General features: G+C 46.3%; 2 protein-coding genes across 4 annotated transcripts in view; one reads left to right on the top strand and one right to left on the bottom strand.

The window, feature by feature from the left end:
- DNAJC3 (DnaJ heat shock protein family (Hsp40) member C3) overlaps positions 1–15,053 on the bottom strand; it is a 40,781-nt gene extending 25,728 nt beyond the window's left edge. Inside the window, exons 1-4 of the mRNA XM_081858180.1 lie at positions 14,878–15,053; positions 10,542–10,652; positions 4,280–4,404; positions 2,077–2,151 (exon numbers count right to left, since the gene is read on the bottom strand). Coding sequence (XP_081714306.1) covers positions 2,077–2,151; positions 4,280–4,404; positions 10,542–10,652; positions 14,878–14,959 — 393 coding nt within the window. The 5' untranslated portion in view covers positions 14,960–15,053. The remainder of the gene's footprint in view (positions 1–2,076; positions 2,152–4,279; positions 4,405–10,541; positions 10,653–14,877) is intronic.
- A 6,586-nt stretch (positions 15,054–21,639) lies between these two features.
- DZIP1 (DAZ interacting zinc finger protein 1) overlaps positions 21,640–24,110 on the top strand; it is a 35,886-nt gene continuing 33,415 nt past the window's right edge. For 2 of the 3 annotated variants that reach the window (XM_081858083.1, XM_081858084.1), the window contains exon 1: positions 21,640–22,293. In XM_081858083.1, coding sequence (XP_081714209.1) covers positions 21,838–22,293 — 456 coding nt within the window. In that variant the 5' untranslated portion in view covers positions 21,640–21,837. The remainder of the gene's footprint in view (positions 22,294–24,110) is intronic. The other variant, XM_081858082.1, reaches the window with a different exon arrangement.

Here is a 24,110-nt window from a genome sequence, read left to right as displayed (position 1 = left end):
GGTTTGTGTGCACTGCAAACTCTTGCCTACGGACGGGTGGGGTCTATTGGTGATCAATCCCAATCAAGATGCCTTAAAATGGGCCAGCACCCAGGGCTATTCAGGGCCAGTGGCACCATGAGGCATATCAGGCAGATGCTATACCAGCCCTGGGTCTGACTAATGGCATGGTCTCCAACAAAGTTGTCCCATTAGCACATGCCCTTCATTCTGCGCAATGGGGCTTCCTCTCCTGGAGGATTTGGGGAACCAACCCCCCCCCAAAAAAGATTGGGGGGCACACAGAGAAAGGAGCCGCCATCCCATTGTGTACACAGAAGTCCTTGCACGAACAGGACAATTCCGATGGATACAAGAAAGGTTGTTTTCTGCTGCTCCAGAGAAGCGGACACAAAGCAATGGTTCCAAACTACAAGAAAGAAGATTCCACCTAAACATTAGGAAGAACTTCCTGACAGTAAGAGCTGTTCGACAGTGGAATTTGCTGCCAAGGAGTGTGGTGGAGTCTCCTTCTTTGGAGGTCTTTAAGCAGAGGCTTGACAACCATATGTCAGGAGTGCTCTGATGGTGTTTCCTGCTTGGCAGGGGGTTGGACTCGATGGCCCCTGTAGTCTCTTCCAACTCTATGATTCTATGATTCTAACCCACAGCTTCCCCTTGGAAACAAAGATCAGTCACCAATGGAACCTTTAAAAAGGCTTTTCAAGATCACAAAACACATTAAGAATGCTACAGGCACATGATGGGGGAAATTCCAGAACTCTTTAAAATCAGAGACAGCACTCATTGCCTATGTTTCACCAGCAAACAAACCTATGGTAGAAATTATTGTGCTGGGAAAGAGGTGTGTGTTTGTTTTTCACATTTTTAATACTTTGGCCTCAAGTCAGTAAGGTAAAGGTAAAGGTACCCCTGACCATTAGGTCCAGTCGTGACCGACTCTGGGGTTGCTGCGCTCATCTCGCTCTATGGGCCGAGGGAGCTGGCATTTGCCCGCAGACAGCTTCCGGGTCATGTGGCCAGCATGACTAAGCCGCTTCTGGTGAACCAGAGCAGCGCATGGAAACGCCGTTTACCTTCCTGCCGGAGCGGTACCTATTTTTCTACTTGCACTTTGATGTGCTTTTGAACTGCTAGGTTGGCAGGAGCTGGGACCGAGCAACAGGAGCTCACCCCGTCACGGGGATTCGAACCGCCAACCTTCTGATTAGCAAGTCCTACGCTCTGTGGTTTAACCCACAGCGCCACCTGTGTCCCTTTGGCCTCAAGTCAGTCATGCTTAAATCATGGCTCTCTTGTCTCCAAGGATTTTTAACTGTCTCTGGATAGAGTTCTCAATCTCCAAACCCTATTAGATTTCAAAATCCCTTTTTTCTGTTAATATCTTTGATTTACAGTCATAAGCATCCCAAAAATGTTATAACAACTTGAATCATTCCAGCTGCTTCCCCTTCATATACATTTGGCTACGCAGCAAACAAACATACGGAAATTGTACGTTGTGAAGAAAGAGAAATTTATGAGAGGGAATAGAACTCGGGATCATCCACTGAAACTGACTAGTGTTAGATCTGGAGAGACCATTTGCACCAGCACTTCTTCACACAATATTTAAGTCATACAATTTACAGCCACAAGATGTCACGGTCGCTACTAGCTTAGATGACTTAAAAAAATGGATTGGACAAATTCACAAAGGGCTTGGAAAGTTAAGCTGCAAATTTATGCGTAGAGTAGAGAACAAATCATATCATACACAGTGGGGTTTACATCAGAGTAAGCGCACTGTGCTGTTAGTTTATTGCTTCAGTTTAGCAGTTTCCTTTCCAGGCTGCTTCTATTGTGGAAATGTACTGAAATATCAGTACCCTATTCTAGTCAGTTTTATGCTCAGAGAAGTCTCCCACTTTCCCCTTGTTCCTAGCACTGCACAAATTAAAACATATTTATCCTGCCATTGTGACAAAGGAGCTACCCTGTGTGACATGCACTGGATATGTGCAAAGCACCACCCTTTTCCAGCACGGGGCGCTGTTCCATATTTCAATAACCCCCTTATTAAGGTTTCTTACTTACCACTCTCTTAAAGTCCTCTTCTGCCTCATCAAACTTTCCCTGCTTCAGTAGCAGGTGTCCTCTTTGCAGCCTCGCCTAAAATAAAGGAAACAGTTCCGTAACATAGGAAGACACCGTGTGACATACCTAGTGCAAAACTAATGGAAGTCCGTGTTCCAATCCCCACTCAGTCATTGGAATCCCTGAGTAGGCCCTATTTCTCATCCCAAGCTACCCTACGCAGGAGGAGAGGGAACCAATTGTGCCACCTTCAGTTCCTTGGAAAGGTGGGGAAAAAATTAAATGAATGAATGAATGAATGAATGAATGCAGTTCTTAAGTGTAAGCACACATACATTCAACACATATTTATTTTCTATTTCAAAGCATGGAGCATTTTGTTGCTGTCCCGTGAAGTACCTTTGCCCCTCCCACCACCCCAGGTAATTATTTGGGAAGCTGCCTAGCTAGAACCAAGAGTCAAAAGGCATAAGCTAAATGTCCAGATCGCCAAGGAAGAGAGAATCTGTATTATGAGGCACAGGTCAGTTACTGGGGGTGGGGGGGGGGGCATTTTCCACTGAGAACCCCCAGCCTTACAAAGCCTTTGGGGAGGCTGTCTATTACCACTCCCGTTCAATAATTTTCCCACTTTAAATAACCCCACTGAATTCAACCGAATTTGCCTCTGAAGAGATGTGGGCTGCATGTGCACTACACATTTCAAGCCCTATGGTACCACTTTGAACAGTCATGGCTTCTCCCAAAGGATCCTGGGAAATGTAGTTTCTTAAGGATGCCGAGAGCCGTTAGGAGACGCCAGTTCCTCTCAGAGAGCTACAAGTCCCAGGGTTCCATGGGAAAATGGTTGATTTGTTAAACCTTTGGGAACTGCAGCACGTAGGTGCGCAATGTTCTACAGGGCAACATACGCAAAATGATAGACATCCCTGCCCGCTTGTGATCTAGTGATTTAGAAAAGAAGGCCGGGAGACCGCTGAAGAATCCGTCTCAAAAAACCAACTGAGGGCATGTAAGAATCTATGTAGGTTTGATGTCAATACTCAGTGGTCACTCCTAAAGGTAAAGGTAAAGGGACCCTTGACCATTAGGTCCAGTCGTGGACAACTCTGGGGTTGTGGCGCTCATCTTGCTTTATTGGCCAAGGGAGCCGGCGTACAGCTTCCGGGTCATGTGGCCAGCATGACTAAGCCGCTTCTGGCAAACCAGAGCAGCGCACGGAAATGCCGTTTACCTTCCCTTGAGGTGCTTTTGAACTGCTGGGTTGGCAGGAGCAGGGAACAAGCGACGGGAGCTCACCCCATCGCGGGGATTCGAACCGCCGACCTTCTGATCAGCAAGCTCTGGGCTCTGTGGTTTAACCCACAGCGCCACCCGTGTCCCTTCAGTGGTCACTCCTACTTTGCATCAAAACATCAGCACAATACTAGGCACCTTACAATCCCATCAGCAGCTGAAATAACACTTTGAAAAGGTTACAGATAGGTAGCCGTGTTGGTCTGCCATGGTCAAAACAAAATAAAAAAATTTCCAGTAGCACCTTAAAGACCAACTGAGTTAGTTCTAGGTATGAGCTTTCGTGTGCATGCACACTTCTTCAGACTGGAAAGAGAAGCTGCTGAATTGCAACTTATCACCAAACTTAAAACTATGGAGAGACCTGGTTTGAACAAAGACATTGGATTCTTATCTCATTATACATGACAAAGCCATTTTCCACCTTCTCACCCCTTGCTTTTTCCTGTTAGACCTATTGCAGTCGTTAAGAGTCGTCAACAGGCTCATCACAGCTATCTGCCAATCACCCATTCCCACCACCCTTCTGAGTAATACCCCTCCCCACCTTCTCACTATATAGAAAGGTCCGGTGACTTCTGTTTCAGTGTATCTGAAGAAGTGTGCATGCACACGAAAGCTCATACCTAGAACTAACTCAGTTGGTCTTTAAGGTGCTACTGGAAATTTTTTTATTTTACTTTGAAAAGGTGGCCCTCTCTCCTAAAGCACGTTTTGTATCCTGCAGTTGCTGGAATTTCAGTCTACATTTAACCTCTCCAAGTTATAGGATAATAAAAAGTTTTCTGTTGGATTATGCCACTTACTAGAGAGAGAAAAAAGATTCCCATTTAAAAGGCAACATAAAAAACAAAGACAAAAGCCGTTTTCATCCACCCTGGAGGAGTCTCTGGAAAGTATTGCTTACCGATGTGAAATCCTGCTTTAATTCAACCACCTTGCTTAAGTCACGAATGGCAGCTTTAGATTTGCCCATGGCTAAATATACTGTGGCTCTTCTGTAATAGGCAAGGTAGTTATCAGAGTCCCCTTCTGCAAGTGAAGAAGCAGCAATCAGAACATAGCCTCAAGCCAGCCAAATCTTTGGATACAACTAAGCATGCAATAAGGAGAAATAACAGCGCCATTACCAGAATTTTTAAACAGCCTGATACCACCATTTAATTAGCGGAGGGAACGTTTCCATAGGACAGCCGTTCGGCACACATTTGCACTATTAACGCTAATGGGAAAAAAATGAAAATCACACGCACATAGGAGCATTCAGCTTCCTGGTTATTTTTTAGGGCTTCAGGAGGTGAGCGTCCAAGTGGATTCCAGCTGCGGAATGGAGTCAAGCCCCCTACATGCTAAAGCTTTTTATCTCAAACTGCAGGCTTGCCTTTCGAAGGCCGTTTTACATTTTGGTGCAGGCTCCCGCGTCTCTCATTTGCGGAAGGCCAAATAACCATCTCACCGGAGATCAGAGGTGGCATGTTCTTCTAAGAATCCCCATTAATTCTGCTGATACAGCAATCAGCAGGGACAGAAACATGCCAACCCTAACTTCTTATTCCCAGCCCAGACAATGAGGATGCTATGGGACTGAATGGAAGTACAAAACTTTCCTCCCGCACCAAGAATGTTGCATTGTATAGGCTTTGCTAAGGACAGGGATCAGCAACCTTTTTCAGCCATGGGCCGGTCCACCGTCCCTCAGACCATGTGGGGGGGGTCGGACTATATTTTTGGGAGGGGGAAATGAACGAATTCCTATGTCCCACAAATAACCCTGAGATGCATTTTAAATAAAAGGAGACATTCTACTCATGTAAAAACAACAGGCAGGCCCCACAAATATGCCAGAGATGCATTTTAAATAAAAGGACACATTTGACTCATGTAAAAACACGCTGATTCCTGGACCGTCCGTGGGCTGGATTGAGAAGGCAATTGGGCCAGATCTGGCCCCCGGGCCTTAGGCTGCCTACCCCTGGCTAAGGAGGAATTTCTCAATGCTTCAAACCAGATACTTCTTCCCAGAGCTTGAATTGAGGGGAGGGGGCAGGAGGGATAAGGGGAGGCTTCATGAAATCCACAATTCCCCACTCTGCCCAACTTGGCCATGCACACCTTTCCAAAAAAAAATAAAAAATGGGGTCATGACAAAAAGCATGACAAAAAAGAGAGCTAGCCCCCCCCCCTGCAATTAAACTATTGTTTCCTTTGTCCACAGAACTGGATGCAGTAGATGGAGGGATCCTTATCTTTCCCCTATGGGCTAAGTTTGATAGGTAGGCTCATTTAGGTTGGACTCATTTTTGCCCCTGTGGTTTGAAATCAAAAGCACAGCCTGCAAAGCACCAATGATCAGCTGATTGCCAGGCCTTGCAAAGGTCAGAGGGCAGGAAGGTGTGTCTTGGCAGAAATGGCCTGGGGGGACCCAGCCGCTCTAATTACATTCAAAGGCCAGGGGTTCCCTACTCCTACTCCTGCTACTGAAGTACTTCTCCCGTCTATCACAATCTGTGTTCTCTGAATTTGTGCCTTTGGCAACATTTTTAAGCCCATGACCCCAGATAATGGACACAACATTTCAGCAGCATGGAGATGCCGATAGCCAGAGTAGGGGACACGGACGGACACACACACAAGATTTTAAGACTTTCCCATCACAAGATAAACCATAAACCGCAAAACACAAATGAAACAACCGCCATAAATATACCGTATTTTTCGCTCTATAACACGCACCAGACCATAACACGCACGTAGTTTTTAGAGGAGGAAAACAAGAAAAAAAATATTCTAAACGAAATAGTGGATATATGATTTTTGTGGTTCATGCTGTGGCCACAGACATGTGATCTGACAGTGAGTTTGGAGTAGCCCAATGCAAAAATCCTGAGGATCCATGTGGATCCATGCTTTGTAACCACGGAGGGGGGAAGGAAGGGGAACGATGGATCCTCTGCTCATGACTGCAGAAGACCCCCCCCCCCCGCCACCCGCAGGCATTCGCTCCATAACACACACAGACATTTCCCCTTACTTTCTAGGAGGAAAAAAGTGAGTGTTATGGTGCAAAAAATACGGTATTTTAAAAGCAATCATGGGTATATACCAGTAAAGGTATTTGAAGAAGTGTGCATGCACACGACAGCTCATACCAATAACTAACTTAGTTGGTCTCTAAGGTGCTAATGGAAGGATTTTTTGATTTTTTTATTTTATTCAATTTTATTTTGTTTCGACTACCGGTAAAGCTAGATAGCTAAACACCCTTTGAAGCTCCCTTTTGTCCTGGCACAACAAACCAAGCCAGAAAACTGGTGACAGGCAGTGGCGGCGACAGGCAGGATTTTCTGGGAAATGCTCCTGCTGTTCCATATCCTACGCTCCCAGTCCTCCGGATACTAAACTTGCAACAATATGAGGTGCCAGGAATCAGTCTTGCTAAATTCCATTCCTTTGGTTGATAACCTTTCTATCCAACACCTGCTGTAAGGTAGATGTATGTCATCAACAGGTGGTGGAGAAAATCTAAGAACACGTCCTGAAGCCACATTATGTGGAAAGCTCATGTTATGCAGCCACATGACAGCTTTTGTAACAGATCAGGGAAAACCCAGCTGCCTCCTCAGTTCCCCAAATTATTCATGAAGTGCCACCTCCCTTGTAGCAGGAAAAGAAATTAAGGTTTAACGCGCTACAAAAAATGTCACTTCTTGGCTGAGAACACCTAGAATGGAAGACATCTACATCTACAAAGACTCATCTGTTACTCTCTGCCAAAGATCCAGGTTTTGCGATTAGGGGTGCAGGATCACAGCTATCACAGACCATCCATCAGCCCCAGCATCTGTTTACCCGAACATCTTATCGCTTGCATAAAAGCAAGCTCAGCGTTCCGAGCCAGAAGATTTCTCCCGGCGCATGAAATGGATGGTCGTTGGTGCCTCGACTCGGTAAATTGGGAGCTCAAGTTTAACCACGTTAGTAGCTAAGAACAATTCAGAAAAAAATCGCTGCAAAGTGCAGCCCAAACTTCATGGGTTGGAAATGCTTATCAGCAGCGTTTCAGGAGCATCCTTGTCAAAGGGGCAAAGCAGAGTAGGGAGAGAGAAGCCCTGAAAGTAGAAAAAGTCAAGAAGAGCCTAAAACATTTGTCACACTCCTCGCCACAATGATGTTTGCTAGCTGACCTGCCACAGAGAAAATCTATCAGGCCCAAACCTACACAAAGTTTCTCCCAAGAAAGGCAGAGAAGTTGAAACACAACCCAAGTGGTGGAGGGTTTTTCTGCAATTATTCACGCAGGATTGAGTCTTTCCTGATCTCTCCCATACATAGGAGATTACATTTGTGTAGCACAAATTTCACATGTAAAGCAGGTCTCCATTTATAAGGATTCTATTCTGCTGAAATGGGCAAGCCCCTTGCTGTGAACCAAACCTGGTGCCCCAGGGACAGAAAGGCAAAGTTTCTCCTTCCTTGCATCAGTCTCGTTCACATACAAATACAATTAAATACAGACCTGGCCACAGTGATCCATGTGATGGTCACCTCCAGGTTTGACTACTGTAATTCGCTCTACGCAGGGCTGCCCTTGAAGCTGTCCCAGAAATTCCAGCGGGTGCAGAATGCTGCAGCGAGGCTCCTCACGGGGTCTCTGCCATGGGAGCATATTCACCCAGTGCTTTTCCAGCTGCACTGGCTCCCAGTGGGGTACAGGGTCAGATTTAAGATGCTGGTTTTGACCTTTAAAGCCCTTCACAGCCTAGGACCCTTGTACCTACGGGACCGTCTCTCCTGGTGTGCCCCACGGAGGACCTTAAGGTCCATATATAGCAACACGCTAGAGGTCCCGGGCCCTAAGGAAGTTAGATTAGCCTCAACCAGAGCCAGGGCCTTCTCAACACTGGCTCCAGTCTGGTGGAACGCTCTGTCTCATGAGATCAGGGCCCTGCAGGATCTGATTTCTTTCCACAGGGCCTGTAAGACAGAGTTGTTCTGCCTGGCCTTTGGCTTGGAGCCAATTTGATTCCCTCCCCCTCTTTCTTTTTCCTTTCTCTTCCTGTGAAGAGGCTGCATCCTAATGTTTTAATGTTGTATCTTAATCTTTTAAATTGTATTTAATTGTATTTTAATCAACTTGTTTTTATTATTGGTTGTTAGCCGTCCTGAGCCCGGTCTTGGCTGGGGAGGGTGGGGTATAAATATATATATATTTTAAATTATTATTATTATTATTATTATTAAAAGTAGGACCAGAGTCCTGAATGGAGACCAAGTGCTGGAGCAACAAAAGGCAGGGAGAAAAGGTGCGGGGGGGGGGGGCAGTTCAGCATTCCTTTCCCACTTACACCTCATACTCACTCCTCCTGCTTTATATGTTGATGAAGGTCCCATATCGGGTTTGGGCCCATGCCAGCCTGTGGGTCAGTGTGTTAACCCCCTGGATTTCCCTAAGCAGGCCTGAATCGCACTCTGAACACCCAGAGCCCACAGACATCTGGGAGATTTGGATAAGTCCTGTACAATTCTTTTTAAATATATATATATAAATTTTATTAGTATTTTCCACACAACAACACGAACGATATCAAAAAATAACAATACACAAAACACAAAAACCAAGTCCTGTACAATTCACAACATGCTGCATTTTTCTATCTGCCATGACTAACCAAGTCTAAAGAATGCACCAAGGACAGCTTTACCACCAAGCATGCCCATTTACCGTATTTTTCGCCCTATAGGACGCACTTTTCCCCCTCCAAAAATGAAGGGGAAATGTGTGTGCGTCCTATGGGGCGAATGCAGGCTTTCGCTGAAGCCTGGAGAGCGCGCCTTTCCCGCTGTCCCCCGACTTGGTTAGAAGGCTGGCGGGGGGGGGGGGGGAGAAGCCTGCTCCTCCCCGTCGCCAGCCCCGCAAACCCGGGGGACAGCGGGAGGCGCAGCACGCCTTTCCCGCTGTCCCCCGACTTGGTTAGAAGGCTGGCGGAGGGCTCCCCCTCCTCCAGCCCTGCAAGCTCCCAGAGCGATGCCAAAGCTACACGCAGCTTCGGCATCGCTCTGGGTCCCGTTCTGGGAGCTGGCGTTGGGGGAAGCTCGGGCTTCCCCTGCCCCAGCCCCGCGCCTGGGGGGGAAAATAATTCCCCCCCTTTATTCCCCCCCCCAAATCTAGGTGCGTCCTATGGGCCGGTGCGTCCTATAGGGTGAAAAATACGGCAATTGACAGAAAATTCAAAAGTCACTACTACTAAGGCAAAGGCCTGGTTCAGACCTCATGACCACAGTCCAATGAACCATTGCCAGCCTAGAAACAAGCCATGTGCCGACATGCACCTTCCTCCCCTCACATGCCTAGTTTAACCATGGTTTCCCTAGTTTCTGAACTGGTAAGCTTTGGCTTAAGGGCTCCCTCAAACCAGGATACAAAATTAGGGTCAGATCTAACTTTGCAGAAACCAGGTCCTTGAATTAAGGAGGAAAATGCAGGTACACGGCTCATTCCTGGACTGATAGGTCAAACTGGGATTGTTACATCAAACTGGAGCTGCATTTGCAAATTATGACATGTGTACCCTGATCCCAACTACAATCACATGTTGCGAGCAAGTCCTGTTGATTTCAGTGGGGCTTATTGTTACTTGAAACTCTTTTTTTCAAAGAGGGCCAGATTTGAAGAAGTGAACATGTGTGAGGGCCGACCAAAGTCGTTGACTTTTTTTAGGATTGAAGTTGTTGAGCTTTTTTCAGGATTTTGCCCCAGAAGATATACTGCCACAGGGGCTGGATTTAACCGAACAGCGGGCTGGATTAGGCCCCTGAAATAGACTTTGGACATGCCTGGTATATAGTCTTTGTTTCAGCTGTGGATGGGGGGGGGGAGAGAGAGACTCCTTACTGCAGACTCAGCTGAATACGCAGCTCACCAGGAATTAAAAGAAGAGCAGGCATAACATACTAGAGAACATCGACCAGTGATCATGAACAAAAGGAACAAGACAGGAGGCAATGTGCTGCTTACTTTTCAAAACACTAGGTATCAGCAAGAGGGATGGTACACCGAGGAAAAGGTTTTTGTAGATGAACAGTGAACTTGTGGGTAAAAGAGAGGAGAACAAAAATTTGCCAAAAGTCAAACGCTATCAAATGAAATGCAACTGCTTTTCGACACACACCTATGGCAGCGTGGAAGTGAGACAAAGCATCTGCCAGCTGTCCAGCCGCCAAGAGTTTCTTTCCCATTTCAAGTTGTTTTTCGACTTCTGCGTTTATCCCACATTCCGCACCTGAATGAAGAAAAAAAATTATTAATATCGTTAAAAAAGAAATTGAATTGTTTTACTATTTTATTTGCTTCCCTCCTCCCTCCAAGCTGACGCCACCACGTTATCATACATGAATATGAATAAAACAGAATAAAAATCTGCATACACTATCCAGCCATGATGAAATTTCTGTTTCCTTTTCTCAAAGTTAAAATGAGTTCATTCCCTCAGATCATTAAATACGTAATAGTCATAAGATTTATAAAGTTAATTCAGTTTGCTGCCCTCAAGCGCATTTTTGTGCTTTCAATGGGGTCACCAACGCAAACAAATACACTTCTGTGTACTTTCTAGCTAGCTGCATTTAGAAAGAAAAGGAAGGAACTAAGGAATATGGTGTGTTTTTTTTAAATTCCCCTTCCTTTTTTGGTCTTACACCGATTTCCAAATCAAAGTTGCCATTTTCAAGTACAAATAACTTTTCCTTCTAAATGTTCAACAGACTCACTGAGCTCTGACAGCCAATATGATGATTTCCTTCCCCATTTCACGCATCATCACGGACAATAAAAACTCTGGAGGCCAAATTACATTATATCTGCGCAATCTCTTCTTACCTCATGCATGCCCTCAAAAAATATGAAGCGCGGTTATCTGGGTGTTATTAAGAGAAAAACCGAAAGCAAAGTTACGCGAGTGTCTATGGAGGCTGTACAAGACTCTTATTACTTGCGATGAGTGAGCTATAAAGAGTTCAACTTTATCTTACGAAACCAGAGCCAGTATTTATATAGCTAGAAATCATATATAAATGCATGCAAGTGTATCCCTCAAAGACAAAGTACAAAACTCCAAGATTGCAGTTTTCCACATACAACCACTCAATGTAAAGTCAATTTATTCATTCAGAATAACCATGTACTGCTGAGACTGTCCCACTTTAGATGCTAAGGGCACTACCGGCTTACCTGCTACCTAGCCTATAGGTCTCAGAGAAGCTCCCTGTAATTACAAAGCTAAGACAGTGAGCAGGGGGAGAGAGTCGTAACACAATTCTCTCCTCGATGTGCAAGTTTTCCAGCGCAAGGAGTTTTCTACGCCAAAAAACATTACAGCAGGAAACTCCTCCCATCTACAGTCTGAAGTGGTACACTCCATCAGGGCTGTGCCATGTGTTTATTCTAAATGCATAGGGATGGGGCATTATACCTTGAAGCAGATGCACACAATACTTTTAAAGCACATTCAAAGCGCAGGGCTTCCTTCAAAGAAATCTGGGAACTGTAGTTTCCCACACACAGACTCACACAATTCCCACCACCCTTAACAAACTTTCCCAGGACTCTCTGAGGGAAGCCGTGTGGCTTTAAATATGTGCTGAGTGTGTTTTAAACTTAATTTTAAAAAATATATAGTGTTGATCTACCTTTTCTCCTCAACATGGAAGTGTCACATGGGGTTCATCAGAGCTTATTTACAGTAAAATGTGCTTATGGTTGCCGAAAAGCACAGCAATAGCACTAGACACAATTCTATTCCTATCACAAGACACGTGATCTTCATATGTGCCCCTGCAAACTCAGAATATTAGGATTATTTATTTCTTGACATGGAACCTTTCTTCTGACACGGAACCCAAGATGGCATGTATGTTGCTCTCAGGTGGTCACCCAACTAGGCACTGACCAGAGCTGGTTCTCAGGTGGCATGGACAAGACCTGCTTAGCTTCAGCAAGGTGGTGACCTCATGTGTCTTCAGGCTATGCCCCACAGCCAATTAACAGATTGCATTATAATAGTATCATACATATGTATGAAACTATGTTGACCCATATATGCTGACCACCAAGTACACAGATACTGCCTTGATAGCCATAGACCCCCGGTCACAGCCACCCATGTGAGGATAAAGGAAGCACAGAAAGGATGGGCTTTGAAACACTATTGTGGTTGTTGTGATTGTGGAAATTTTTGTTTACACAGTATTTGCAATTGCTCGGTTCACAAATTAAATGCATATGAACCTACCCTGAGCCTGAGATCAACTTCTGAGGCCCTTCTTTGTGTGCCTCCTCTATGAGTGGTCCGGAGGGTGGTAAGATGAGAACGGGCCTTTTCTGTGGTGGCTCCCCGTTTGTGGAATGCTCTCCGCAGGGAGACTTGCCTGGTGCCTTCATTATACACCTTTAGGCACCAGGCAAATACATTCCTCTTCAACCATCTCTGGCTGAATAACATTCTATGACCATGTACATGTGTTTGTGGGAAGAGGGTTATTGGTTTTGCTGTGCTTTTGTATCATTATATATTTCCTGCTCTCATTTTGTATTTTTATGTTGTGAATCGCCCTGTGACCTTGGATGAAGGGCAGTATACAGATTTAATTAATAATAATAATATCCAAGGAGCTCAGGACAACACACCAACAACAGCTTTTTACTAACAGGAAATGCTGTGTTACTATAATATCGCCATCAGAATTTATATAAATATTTATATCTTCCTACGCGGGTGGCGCTGTGGGTAAAACCTCAGCACCTAGGACTTGCCGATCGCATGGTCAGTGGTTCGAATCCCCGCGGCAGGGTGCGGTCCCACTGCTCGGTTCCAGCGCCTACCAACCTAGCAGTTCGAAAGCACCCCCGGGTGCAAATAGATAAATAGGGACCGCTTACCAGCGGGAAGGTAAACAGCGTTCCGTGTGCTGTGCTGGCTCGCCAGATGCAGCTTGTCACGCTGGCCACGTGACCCGGAAGTGTCTTCGGACAGCGCTGGCCCCCGGCCTCTTAAGTGAGATGGGCGCACAACCCTAGAGTCTGGCAAGACTGGCCCGTAGGGGTAGAGGTACCTTTACCTTTACCTTTTACATGCTCAAAGTGCCTCACACACATTACATCATTAGAACTGTTCTATAACTTAAGGCAGGATGACAATGTCCTCTCCCCTTTACAGTTGGAACAGCTGAGCCTGGAGGAAGTGTAGCTTGCCCAATGTCACTCACAGTGAGAGTTGAGCAATGCCGGAAAATAAGCAAGATTTTAGCTGGACACTTCCCAAACCATATTCTTAAACTGAAATCCTAAACAGTTGCTAGGGAACAAGGCTCACCGAATATAACTGAAATAAGATATGTATAGTGCTGGTCTGAAAAATGCTAGAGAATACTTTTATCATCTTTGAACAGACACAGGACAGGACTCCCATTGCATCTCTCTTCTCTCCAACAATTGGCAAAGAGTCATGATCACTACTGGCAAAACTTGACTCCCTCCCCTTACGGACAACACACAATAGGATCCCTCGCACATATTTGCTATGCTACACCACCCAAGCCCCTTCCTGAGCCCTGCTAGGGCCACCATTTGGCACCGGCCAGCAGATGAGCAGGTCCATATTCCACACGTTAACCCACGCTAGACTCTGCAGTGGCCCAAAAAGCCAGCTCACATTTTGCCGTTCACTATTAAGTGGAATCGCACCCACCCACCCACCCCCACCCCCCAAGGAGGACAGCTTTGCTATCATTTTAGGGGGTGAAACTTAATTTTTGCCAATTTCTTCAGTGAGAGGTCTTCAAAACACATTTTTGGGTGTGAGGACTTCAAATCTGCTATTATTTTTGTGGCTGGGCAATATTTAGCTTGGTAAGTCTAGGTTAAAGCACATAAACTGCTTTCAGAAAACCAAGTAGTTTTAATTTTACTTTAATAATAATAATAATAATAATAATAATAATAATAATAACAACAACAACAACAACATACATACAATAAAACTGCAAGTACTAGGCAGTCATTTCTGAGCATACCTGGATAGCTCGACTAGTTGAGCATGGTGTCGATAACCCCAAGTTTGCGAGTTCGATCTTGATATGGGACAGCTGCATTTTGCAATAAGTTGGACTAGATGATCCTTAGGCTACCTTTCAGCTGTACAATTCTATGGTTTCAGTGCTATTTTACACACTTTCTACTTACCAAGGACAACTGAATCATACTAATTTAGCCAAAACACCTTTGGGATTCGCAAGCGCTGTGACCACCTTTTCAGCACCCGATTTGGAAGTGGGGAAAGTCGAAACGCCCTAAACTGCAGCACCTCATATATTGCCCCTGTTTCCCCACCTCTGAAAAATAAAACAACTCGCTTAACTTTCCTCCTGGTAATTAACCGCCCTACTTCCCGGTTAAGCAAACGCCCGGGCTTGCCCACCCCAGTCCCGCAGCAGCGAGCGCTTCCTCCTCACCCTGGTAGTGCAGGTCCCACAGGACCAGAAGCAAGGGCAGCGCCGTGCCCAGCCTGCTCGAGTAAGCCCGGGGGGACACCATGCCTGCGGAGCCGCTCCGTCCCCACGTGCGCCGCCCGACCCGCCGAGAAGTTCACTTCGGAACTCTGGAACTTTCAACATTCCGAGCCAGGTTCCACGGGGTGGGTCGTGGGAGCCGCCGATTGGCCGCGCTGGCGCCTGCCCCGCCCCCTCGCAAAGGGGAACGTGGAGGGCAGGAGAGGCGAACTGTCAAAAGTCCACGCCCCCGGCTGGCTTGAGCATGCGCTTTAAGGGGAACCGAAGCCCGCTGCCGCCCTCACTTCGCGCCCTCACTTTCAGCGCCGAGTTTACCTGTTGCCAACTTCGCGATTGGTCTCGTTTCGGATGACTTTTTTTTTAAAAAGACAGAATTGGTTTCCGAAGCTCTGCTGAAGAGGCAAATGTGAGCTTTCGAGTTACACGGATCTCTCCCCTCCCCAGGACACAGAATCCTAGAATTGTAGAGTTGGAAGGTACCCCAAGGGTCATCTAGTTCAACCCTCTGCAATACAGGAATCTCTGCTGGATCATACAGGTCAGGGGGGTCAGCCAACCTCTGCTTAAAAGCCTTCAATGAAGGAGAGCCCGCCAGAGGCGGTTTTAGGGTAGCATGACCCGTTAGAACCGAGTGTAAGAGGTGGGGTGTGTGTGTGTCACTGAATTTTAGCATCACACAGGGTGCTGCTGAAGTTTGAAAGCCCAAAGTTCACCTCTGAGTTCATGACCTCTCATGGGAGTTTGTTCCACTGTCAGAAAGTTCTTCCTGATGTTCATAGGAGCCAACTCACCTCCAAAAAAATATTTGCCCACCTCCACCCCCCAAGTTGATGGGCATTGCCATTCAAATAGTGTGTGTGTATGTGTGATGTCTTGTGATTGATTATGCGGGGTGGGGTTTTCCTGGCCTCCCCCCCGCCCAATATTTTATTCAAGTTGTCACCTCACCCCCGCCGATGTTGATTTGGAACATGGGTAGGCAAACTAAGGCCGGGGGCCCCCGATGCGGCCCAATAGCCTTCTAAATCTGGCCTGCAGACGGTCCGGGAATCAGCATGTTTTTACATGTGTAGAATGTGTCCTTTTATTTAAAATGCATCTTTGGGTTATTCGTGGGGCATAGGAATTCATTCATTAGTTTTTTTCAAAATATAGTCTGGCCCTCCCCACAAGGTCTGAGGGACAGTGGACCAGCTGCCTGCTGAAAAAGTTTGCTGATCCCTGATTTGGAATCTCCTTTGCTGTACCTGGAAGCCATTGGTTCGGGTCTTATCCTCCGGAGCAGGAGAAAACGAGCTTGCTCCATCTTCCATGTGGCTGACAGCCCTTAAGATATTTGACAATGGCTATCATATCTCCTCTAGTCGCCTCTTTACCAACTCCCTGGAGGTAAGCACTTATAAAGGAGAAGTAACCTGGTAGGCTGATAGTGACCTGGCAGCAAGAAATGTCCTCCATGAGTTTAGGTGCTTTAAATGTAAAAAATAAAAAAATGCCACAAACACCCACTAGAGGCCACTAAAATTATTCTAATAAATATAGGTATGTGTATTACAGGCATTGGTGTACAGTACTAACTTATGAATGGCTGCTTTTGGCTGAACACAGCCTCGTCATTTTTTGTGATGTTGCATTTATGTGATGTTGCAATACTATAGCCAATATTCTCTACTTACCTAAAGAAACAAAAAAGTTGGATTATTTAGATTAGTTTTGTTCTTAAAAAACAGTAGTACCAAAATAATGTATACAGTAACATTCCATGTTATATTAGTATACATGCCACTTTAAAATAATAATAATTCCTGTAGTGTAACTATGTAAACTAGCAAAACAAAACACTACCTCTAGGCTTTCTGTGAACTTATACAGACAACAAATAAACCTAATTCTTGCCACTAGCATTTTTAACTTGTTATCACTAATGTAGTGGAGGGATAATCTTGTCCCTTCTCCCTGAGTTTTGAAAAATAATCAGTATAGCAGTCACTGGCATTTAATGGAATGGGCCACTCTATCTGCCCGCAGAGGGTCCCAAATTCAGTCCCAGCATCCCCAGGTATTGATGCTAAAAATCCCTGTCTGAAACTCTAAAAAGCTGCTGTCAGTAGACTGGGGTGAGCCAGATGGTTTGCCTTTGCACAAGGCAGCATCCTATGACCATAGATGGTTTTATTCCATACACACCTGCAACCACAAGCAACTTGGGAACCATCCAAAATGCAGAGTTGTGTTGGGGGATGTTTTTAAACTTCCACAGTTGGCAAACATCCCCCCACCCGCCTCTCCTTTTGACTGCAATTTCCAGGATGGAGAACCTGTGACCCTTCTGGACATTTTTGGACTCCAACCTCCATCAGCCCCTACCAGCGAGGCAAATGCCCTGGGATGATGGGAGCTGTAGTTCAACAGTGCCTGGGGAGACCTGTGTTAGGCACACAGATACTCCACTGAAGTTAATGCGAAAGAAAGCACTCAGAACTGTGCATAGAATTGCGGCCTTTGGGTCCAGTGTTGCTCCGGCTGATACGCATGGAACTCTAGATCCTTTTGCCAGCAGTGCATGTGAAAAGGATCTAGGAGTCATAGCAGACCACAAGCTTAATATGAGTCAACAGTGTGATGCAGTAGCAAAAAAAGGCTAATGCTATGCTAGGCTGCATCAACAGAAGTATAGTGTCCAGTTCAAGGGAAGCAATAAACCTGCTCTATTCTGCCTTGGTCAGAGACCACACCTGGAATAATGTATCCAGCTCTGGGCATTACAATTTAAGAAGGATGTTGACAAGCTGGAATGTGTGCAGAGAAGGATGACCAAGATGATCTAGGGTCTGGAAACCAAGCCCTATGAGGAACAGCCGAGGGAGTTGGGTATGTATACCCTGGAAAAGAGGACTTACAAGATGTACTGTATTTTTTCATCTATAAGACGAGGTTTTTCGACCCAATTTTTTAGGTTGAAAAATGTGGGGCGTCTTATCCATGAAATATAGCAATTATATAAATAAACATGGTACTTGCTCTAGCAATCACGTTTCTGGCAGTGGCGAGCCGTGGGCCCTCCGTAGTCTGCTTGCCTCCTCCCACTCTGCCCACCCTACAGCTGGGAGGGAGGCTGTAGGCAGTCCGTTTTTGCTGTGCGGCGTCTTCGCACAGCTCCATTTGTGCGTGGGCAGCGCAACGTTACACAGCTGATAGGCAGCCTGTTAAACGTGCATGGCTGTTAGCCTCTGGGTAATCCTCCCCCCCCCCAAAAAAAATTTTTTTTCAACAAGTCAGGGCAATTCCCCCCCCCATTTTCTTAATTTGAAGTCCCCAAAAATAGGGGGCATCCTATACATGGGGGTGTCCAATACACAGAAATATACGGTATATGAAAGCTACTTCAAATACTGTGCATATATAAAGGGCTGTCACATGAAGGATGGATTAATCTTGTTTTTTCCTGCTCTGGTGGGCAGGACCTGAACTAATAGTTTCAAGTTACAAGAAAGGAGATTAAACATCAGGAAGAACTTTCTGAGAGTAAGAGGTCTTCGACAGTGGAATGAACTCTCTTGGAAGGCGGTGGACTCTCCTTCCTTGGAGGTTTTAAAGCAGAGGTTATATGGCCATCTGTCATGGATGCTTAGTTGAGATCCTGCAGTGCAGGGGGTTGGACTAGTTAACCCTCGGAGTCTCTTCCAACTCTACAATTCTATGATTCTAATTGCTTTTTACCACATTGGCAATCGGATCCTGCAGTTCTGCCTGGGGATTCTCCTGCATTTGCTAGCAAAGAGGATGCATTTGTTATTGTTCTGCATTGAGATCCTCTTGCCAGCAGGGCCACTCAGCCACACTGCTGACAATTCCAAGCAACCCTCTCATCTCCACGTTCCTTCCCTCTTGCAGATAATGGGATTAGCCTTGGGGAATAAAAGAGGCGGGGAAGAGAAATGAGTCCAGAGAAGCAGCCAGTTGGGTTGGGGTGCATGCAAAGAAGAGAGGGGGAATCCAATCCCCTCGGGGACATGCAAGGGGGGAAAGCAGGGGGTGGAAGCTGTGCAAGCTAGGCTGCAATGCAACCCACCCACCGTCTTTTACTGAAGGAGGCATGATTCAGCAAGCGGAAACTGAAGGACACTGCCTGGGCACAAGATAAGAGAATCCCCAGAACAGAGGAGGGGGTGTTGTTGTGGCTGCTTAGCAATAGTGCATGTGTGTCTCTGGGCTCTTGCTGTGGAGCTGAGTGACTGCTGGTATAGCACCGTTTACTGCAGCAGATTTTCGATTTCATTTTAAAAAAAGGTTATTTATGCATGCTACTACCGCGGCCCATGTTTTATTAGCCCCCAAATGGAAAAGGAGCGAGGTCCCAACCTCAGAAGATTGGCAACTCAAGTGGACAGAATATGCTCAACTTGTAGACTTAACGTATGGAATAAGAGAACAAGAAGAACATACATTTAAAGAAGATTCGAAAATGTTTATTGAATATATGGAAAATAATTGTGTACAGCTGAAAACGCTGGCAGCATTAAAATAAATTCAACAGTGTAAATAAGTTTTGATGGATGCAATAAGGGAATACGGAATGGTATCGTTGTTGTAAAATATGCAGGGATTTATGATATATAAAATGAACCATGGAAAGAGAAGAAAGGAAGTCACTGATATCTTAAGGATGTAAAATGAGTATTTTAAATATTGTAAGACAGAAAATTGAGTAAAAATTTTATATATATATATGATTTCAATTACATATATATTTTCGATTTCCCCCCACTAACACTCTTATGCTGGGATAGCTCAGTCAGTAGAGCATGAGACTCTTAATCTCCAGGTTGGGCAAAAGATTCCTGCATTGCAGAGGGTTGGACCACTAGATGACCCTCGTGCTCAATTCCAACTCTACAATTCTATGGTCCCATGATTCCTTGCGCAACTACACTTCCCAGAGCCTCTGTTGTAAAGCTCCTTTCTTTGCAACAGGGGCAGGCCAAGCAGGGAGAAGGGAGATGGGTCTTCTTCACTTAGGCCCTGGAGGCCTGGCTCTCCCTTCCTCTGCCCCGCTGCTGTCTTCTTTTGAAGGTGGCCAGAAGTTTGTTGCAAAAATTAAAATGCATTTAACACGCCCAATTCCAGGAGCGCATTTCTCTTTTGGCCTAGCTAAACATCCCACCTCCTGGTTGCAAGGAATAAAGTTTGCACAGGCGTGCAGCATTTGAATTTTAGCCCGCATTAGAAGCAAATCCCAATGTCTCCAATACGAATTCCCAAGCAAATCGTTTAGTTTTGCAACTTTATTTCCCGCCCTGGGCCGTTAGTAAGCTGTGTAATCGATCTGTGCATCTTAAAGTTACGTCTGCATTGATTAAGACTGCCAGCTTTAATCTGTATAACTGGTGGCTTAATTAACTTGCATATAAATCTGCAGATTAAAATCCCTTCTCCATTAATTAGTGAGATTGTAATTGAAGGCAAGCATAGTGCTGTGCAGGAAACCCACAAGTGACTCCTCAGGGTGCTAAAATTCACTGGGGGATGGCGACAGGGACTTAACAGTGCAATCCTCTCTATGTCTATTTAGAAGTAAATCTAATTAAACTCATAGAATCATAGAATCATAGAGTTGGAAGAGACCACAAGGGCCATCGAGTCCAACCCCCTGCCAAGCAGGAAACACCATCAGAGCACTCCTGACATATGGTTGTCAAGCCTCTGCTTAAAGACCTCTGCTTAATTAAACTCAATAGATGATGATTATTATTATTAATTGAATTTATATACCACCCTATACCTGGAGGTCTTGGGGCGGTTCACGGAAAATATCAACATAAAAAACACAATATATGTAATCAAAATAAAAACAACCACCCAGTAAACCCCCCCCCCCCCCAAAAAAGAGCCACATTTTAAAAGGGCACAGCTATTTTGCAGGCTGTGTAGAGCCAGGAGGAAGATAATAATAATACATTTAGAGAAGATTGGAAAACCTTTATTGAATATATAGGAATTTATTGTGTACAGCTGAAAACGCTGGCAGCGTTAAGATAAATTCAACAGTGTAAATAAGTTTTGATGGATGTAATAATGGAAAACAGATTGGTATAGTTTTGGTCAGTGAAGGGGTACGCATGCCCCTAAACATTTTGTGAATCCTTGTACTTTTGTCCATTTACTGTATTTATTTTCCCCGATTTGAACTATAAAATGGTGATTTTCTTGAGTCACAATGAGAGTACCCCTAAACATTTATTTATTTATTTATTTTAGAAAAAAGCACTGTTTTTTTTTGTCAAATATGCAAGGATATAAGATATGTAAAATGATCCATGGAAAGAGAAGGGGAGTCATCGATATTTTAAGGATGTAAAAATGAGTACTTTAAACTTTAAAACAGAAAATGCAATAAAAATTAAATATATACTCACTGTATATAAAAGGAGGGAGAATCCGACCGGCTAGTTACCCCCTGCACGTTTGCAGGGACCGGTTTCGAACTGGGCAGGGGGCACGAGAACTTCCCTGTGGGGGGTTGTTGGGGGGGGGTTGTTTGGGTGTGTGGTGTGTGCGGGGCGGGGGTAGGACTAGAAGACCCTGGGCGCCCCTTCCCCCTCCATCCTCATACGTGGTCTCGCGACCGCCTCACCTGGCCTCGAAGGAGCCTAGGCGGGCCGTGGTCGACCAGGCCCCGTTCCCATAGCAACGCGCGCGACGCGCCGCCAGAAGCGCCAGGCGGCCGCTGGGCCTAGATCCGCCGGGCCGCGCAGGAGGCTCCTTCCCGCCTTCCCCTCACGCGGGGCCGGCCGGGGGATGCGAGGCGACCCCGGGGGAGGGCGGCCGGGCCCCACTGCCGACTAACGGGCCTCCTCCTCCCCCCCCCCGCCCCCAGTCCTAGCGCGGTTGCTGTTCTGGAGCATGGCTGCCCCGGCCGAGTCCGTCCCCGCCTTCCAGTTCCGCCCGCGGCTGGATCCCCCGGACTGGCGGCGCCTGAGCGCCGTGGACGTGGAGCGGGTGGCGGCCGAGGTGGACGTGGCGGCGCTGCAGGAGCACCTGGCGCACGTGGCCTTCTGCGACGCCGGCCGGGAGCGCTGCCCGCGGTGCCAGGCGCCCGCCGACGCGCTGCTGCTGCGGCTCCTCCGCCTGGCGCAGCTGAGCCTCGAGTACCTGCTGCACTGCCAGGACTACCTGGGCGCCCAGCTCCGCGCCACCCAGGAGCTGCTCAGGGCCGCCGACGCCCACCGGGACCTGCTGGCCAAGGACGTGGCCCGGGGAGCCCAGGAGGCCCGGCTGCTCCGGGAGGAGTGCAAGAGGCGCAAGAAGATCATCGGCACCCAGCAGATGATGCTCCAGGCCGGCGCCGCCTGCCACCAGGTGGGCGCATGGGTGGGTGTGGGGGACAATGGGGGCAGGAGGGGAGGAGGGTGCACCAGTTTATCTGCACTTGGCCCCTGGCAAGGTGCCCCAGGGCCAGTGGCCAACCCGCCTTTTGTTGTTTAGTCCTGTCTGACTCTTCGTGACCCCATGGACCAGAGCACACCAGGCACTCCTGTCTTCCACTGCCTCCTGCAGTTTGGTCAAACTCATGTTGGTAGCTTGTCCAACCATCTCATCCTTCCCCTGAATGCAAAGAGAGGCTCCGGAGGATTGAGCAGATGAGACCAGTAGTGGGTCTAACGGTCAAGAAGGCAGCTTCTGCACGTGCCGTAGAGGGAAGTGAGGGTTCATCAACTTGGGAAGGTAGCCCATCTTCTTGTTTAGTTGTGCTCGACTCTTCATGACCCATGGATCAGAGCACGCCAGGCACTCCTGTCTTCCACTGCCTCCTGCAGTTTGGTCAAACTCATGTTAGTAGCTTCGAGAACACTGTCCCACCATCTCATCCTCTGTCGTCCCCTTCTCCTTGTGCCCTCCATCTTTCCCAGCATCAGGGTCTTCTCCAGGGAGTCTTCTCTTCTCATGAGGTGGCCAAAGTCTTGGAGCCTCAGCTTCACTATCTGTCCTTCCAGTGAGCACTCAGGGCTGATTTCCTTCAGAATGGAGAGGTTTGATCTTCTTGCAGTCCATGGGACTCTCAAGAGTCTCCTCCAGCACCATAATTCAAAAGCATCAATTCTTTGGGGATCAGCCTTCTTTATGGTCCAGCTCTCACTTCCGTACATCACTACTGGGAAAACCATAGCTTTAACTATACGGACCTTTGTCGGCAAGGTGATGTCTCTGCTATTTAAGATGCTGTCTAAGTTTGCCATCGCTTTTCTCCCAAGAAGCAGGCGTTTTTTAACTTCGTGACTGCTGTCACCATCTGCAGTGATCATGGAGCTCAAGAAGGTAAAATTTCTCACTGCCTCCATTTCTTCCCCTTCTGTTTGCCAGGAGGTGATGGGACCAGTGGCCATGATCTTAGTTTTTTGTTGTTGTTGAGCTTCAAACCATACTTTGCGCTCTCCTCTTTCACCCTCATTAAGAGGTTCTTTAATTCCTCCTCACTTTCCGCCATCAAAGTTGTGTCATCTGCATATCTTAGGTTGTTGATATTTCTTCCGGCAATCTTAATTCCGGCTAGGGATTCATCTAGCCCAGCCTTTTGCATGATGAATTCTGTATATGTTAAATAAGCTGGGAGACAATATATAGCCTTGTCTTACTCCTTTCCTAATTTTGAACCAATCAGTTGTTCCATATCCAGTTCTAACTGTAGCCTCTTGTCCCACATAGAGATTTCTCAGGAGACAGATGAGGTGATCAGGCACTCCCATTTCTTTAAGAACTTGCCATAGTTTGCTGTGGTTGACACAGTCAAAGGCTTTTGCGTAGTCTATGAAGCAGAAGTAGAGCTTTCTCCATAATCCAGCACATGTTTGCAATTTTGTCTCTGGTTCCTCTGCCCCTTTGAAATCCAGCTTGCACGTCTGGGAGTTCTCGGTCCTTAGGCAAGGCTAAACTGCTGGCACACACACACTAAAATTGCACGCACACCCCACCCCAAAATTGCAAACTTAAGTTTTTCAAAAAACAGCTAGGAAAAACGAAAAGCGCAAAACGGCTAGATTTATCTCAGATTGCAAGATCTAGGCTTATTGCTGATCTCAGCAACAAAGCCGTCTTTGATTATCTTCAATTCCAAAATCTAAATCCATCTTAGATCTTGGTAGTGTATCCATAATAATAATTATAGTAATAATATTTAT

The sequence above is a fragment of the Podarcis erhardii genome, assembly GCF_964252035.2.
Source record: "Podarcis erhardii genome assembly, chromosome: 4".
Taxonomy (NCBI): Eukaryota; Metazoa; Chordata; class Lepidosauria; order Squamata; family Lacertidae; genus Podarcis; species Podarcis erhardii.
The sequence above is the reverse complement of the archived record's forward strand: the minus strand, read 5'-3'. Positions and strand labels throughout refer to the sequence as shown.